The sequence below is a fragment of the Apium graveolens genome, chromosome 8, assembly GCF_009905375.1.
Source record: "Apium graveolens cultivar Ventura chromosome 8, ASM990537v1, whole genome shotgun sequence".
In the NCBI taxonomy this organism is placed as follows: Eukaryota; Viridiplantae; Streptophyta; class Magnoliopsida; order Apiales; family Apiaceae; genus Apium; species Apium graveolens.
The window spans coordinates 8,977,024-8,980,027 of record NC_133654.1 but is presented as its reverse complement, the minus strand read 5'-3'; the positions used below and the strand labels follow the sequence as shown (position 1 = coordinate 8,980,027).

At 33.3% G+C, this 3,004-nt stretch overlaps 1 protein-coding gene across 1 annotated transcript; it reads left to right on the top strand.

The window, feature by feature from the left end:
* The first annotated feature begins 1,341 nt into the window (after positions 1-1,341).
* Positions 1,342-2,511, top strand: LOC141679254 (F-box/WD-40 repeat-containing protein 1-like). Its single transcript, XM_074485758.1, has one exon. The coding sequence runs from the start codon at positions 1,342-1,344 to the stop codon at positions 2,509-2,511; it is 1,170 nt and encodes a 389-aa protein (XP_074341859.1).
* The last annotated feature ends 493 nt before the right edge of the window (positions 2,512-3,004 follow it).

The following is a 3,004-nucleotide window of genomic DNA, read 5'->3' as shown; positions in this document are numbered from 1 at the left end:
TCACATATGAATTGATATGAAACTCGTATTCAATAATAGCACAATGAGTTCAGTAGTAAAGCCAATGTCACCAATTTGATATAATTATAGGTTTGAATGTTCGATTTGGACTCATTCCAAGACAAATTGAAAAAAGGAGGTTATTTGAAGTCACCAACTTGTAGGTTAATGTATGTATAACAAACGGGTAATTAAGATTTTGTAACTATTATTAATTAAGTGTATGTATGTGTGTTCGTGGATATGAGCATAGTTGGATGAACTAAAGACTTAGAAGGGACGGTGGTATAGCTAGTTAATCCATTGGGTAATCACCATGTATATGGACAAGAAGGATGTATGTGCTTGGTGTATGTAAATATAGAGATCGAGGGTTATAACGGTGGAGAAAGTAGATACAGAAGAATGAAACTACTGATTCTTCGTGGTGTCGATGAAGCTTTATTCCGACTGATTACCTCTGAAATAAATTTTTGTTAAGTATTTACTTATTATGTGGGTGTGAAAAAAATATTAATATTACATTACTTTTGTATAATTTATGAAAATAAAATATTCCACTTAATATTGCACTATATTGTCCTAATGATTTAATGCGTGGATTTTGCATAAGAACTCCAACAATATGGGTTATAATTGTGCATTACCATCAAATTAATTATTTTATATACTCATATTAGTATGTAATATGTGCCATGTATATATATTCTAATTTTAATATGTTGCTGGTGGATTCGAACGTTACACTTATATATTGTAAATTATAAATTTTAATTTTGATGTGACACCAAATTGAGTGACAAGATTAACTACCAACAAAACTTTCATTATTTGGTCTTAATATAATAATATAGATTGATATCAATATATATGTACACATATATGCTATATGTAATATAAAAATTTAAGTGTAAAAATATATACGGAAACAAGACACGTACTTTCTCTATTAATATGGAATAAAAAATAGCATGGTTTTAATAAATTTGATAAATATGTATATTTATCTTTTGCAAAAATACCTTAAAATAATATATTGAATGTTATGTTTCAGTTAATCTTAAATGTAATTATTTATTATTTTGGTTGATAAAATAAATATAAAAACAAACTTTTTCTTTTAAAAACATGAAAAATATAATTTTAAACATAAAATGTAATATAAGTCTTTTTTAGGTAAACCTGGTCAATCTTGTTAATCTTATATCCACACAAAGGGCACAAATTAGGTTACCCCGAAAATTTCTCATTGCTGCCGCAGGGGCAGCCTCTAAGAAATAACAATCCCAAATACAATACATCCTAGCTCAAAATTGCCTAAATCTCAAACACAATTGAAAGATGAGGAGATTTACAGGGACTATTCCGGAGGATCTAATAAGAGATATATTGCTGCGCCTTCCTTCAGAGACTGTAGTTGAATTAAAATTGGTTTGCAAATCGTGGCTGGCCCTCATTTCAAGCCCTAATTTCGCTAAAGCTCACCTTGCAATCACAGCCGCCGAAGAAAAAGACGTTCTACACATCGTCCGCACTTACGTCAATGGAAATAAATCAATTTCACTCATCAACCTCGGTACTCAGCAACTTGTCAGTACACCTCATTTTCCATCAATATTTCGTGATAAACTTGTTGGTTGTGCTTGTGGTATTGTCTGTCTTCGTTCTACTAATGGCACTAATATGTACCTTTGGAACCCCGCTACTAATCTTTCCAAACGCATTCCCTCCCCCTCCTTTCGTTGCGATGATGATGATGCTCTAGGGTTTGGTTTTGATGAGATTGACAACGATTTCAAGATTCTTAGGGTTGCTTGGAAATTGAAGCCGAAATTTTCACATCGGAAATACTATGCTCGAGATTGTGAAGAAATTTATGTTGAGGTCTATTCTTCGAACACAAATGCTTGGCAAAAGCTTGGTGATAATAAACCTACTGATCTTCCTTACAAGTTTGGTGAATTTCATGTTACTGTCAACACTGGACTTCTCTGTTGGGCTGGATGTTATGGCATCATCACTTTCGACTTGCACACTGAAGTCCTTACTTGCGATGGTATTAACTACCCGGTTCCTACTTTTGATGGTAACATGAGTAACATCAACAACTATAATGATATGGATAGTCATGCTCTTGTCACCAACTTCAAGGATTCTATTGCTGTCATTATATATAAGCGTAGTAATTATCAACGTATTTATAAGTTGAATTTGTGGGCGTTGGATAATGTGGAATGTCTTCGTGGTGGTGGAATCGATGCTTCATGGACTTTAATCTTCAACATTGATGTGAATTTGCCTATTGACTTTGTTCAAGGTTACCTTAATAGTGGTGATCTCCTACTTGATCTGTACCAGAACAGTTGGTATTTGTACAATCCCGACAACAAAGAAGCCAAATATTTCACCCAATCATTCTACCTTGGTCAAATCTACAAATATTGCAAGAGCCTTTTCACAATCCCGGGGTTTAAACAAGTCAACTGGAATGCTCCTCCTGAAGCTAGCTGATAAACATGGAGAGGAGTACTTATTCTGGTGTTCTTGCATATCCCGGTTATTGTTTTTTTTTTTTTTTATGAATGCATCATTAAACTAAGATCCTTAAGTTATACTTTATCAACGTCATGTGGAATGCTAGCTCTATAATGTTTTATTTCTTACCATAAATTGGCAAAGAATTTAAGTTGCTTTGATATCCTTGTGTGCATTTTAATTAATGGATTTCCTTAGATTTTCAAAAGGTTAACATCAACTGGTAGTGTTTTAAAGTTTACAAGTGTTACTGAGAGGTAGTATATATTCTTCTGTGCGTTTACTGTGTCTCCATATCTTAGTGATGAGGATTTGAACTAGTTACATGTCGCGCTCAACTTCAGACTACTATCATGTACAGGACATTGTTGTGCTCATTGTACGTGCTTGTAACTACATAGGTCCGAGCATGTATCTATTTGTTATTCGTAATGCTCCTTGGATCCTCTAACTTGTCATACCATTATAG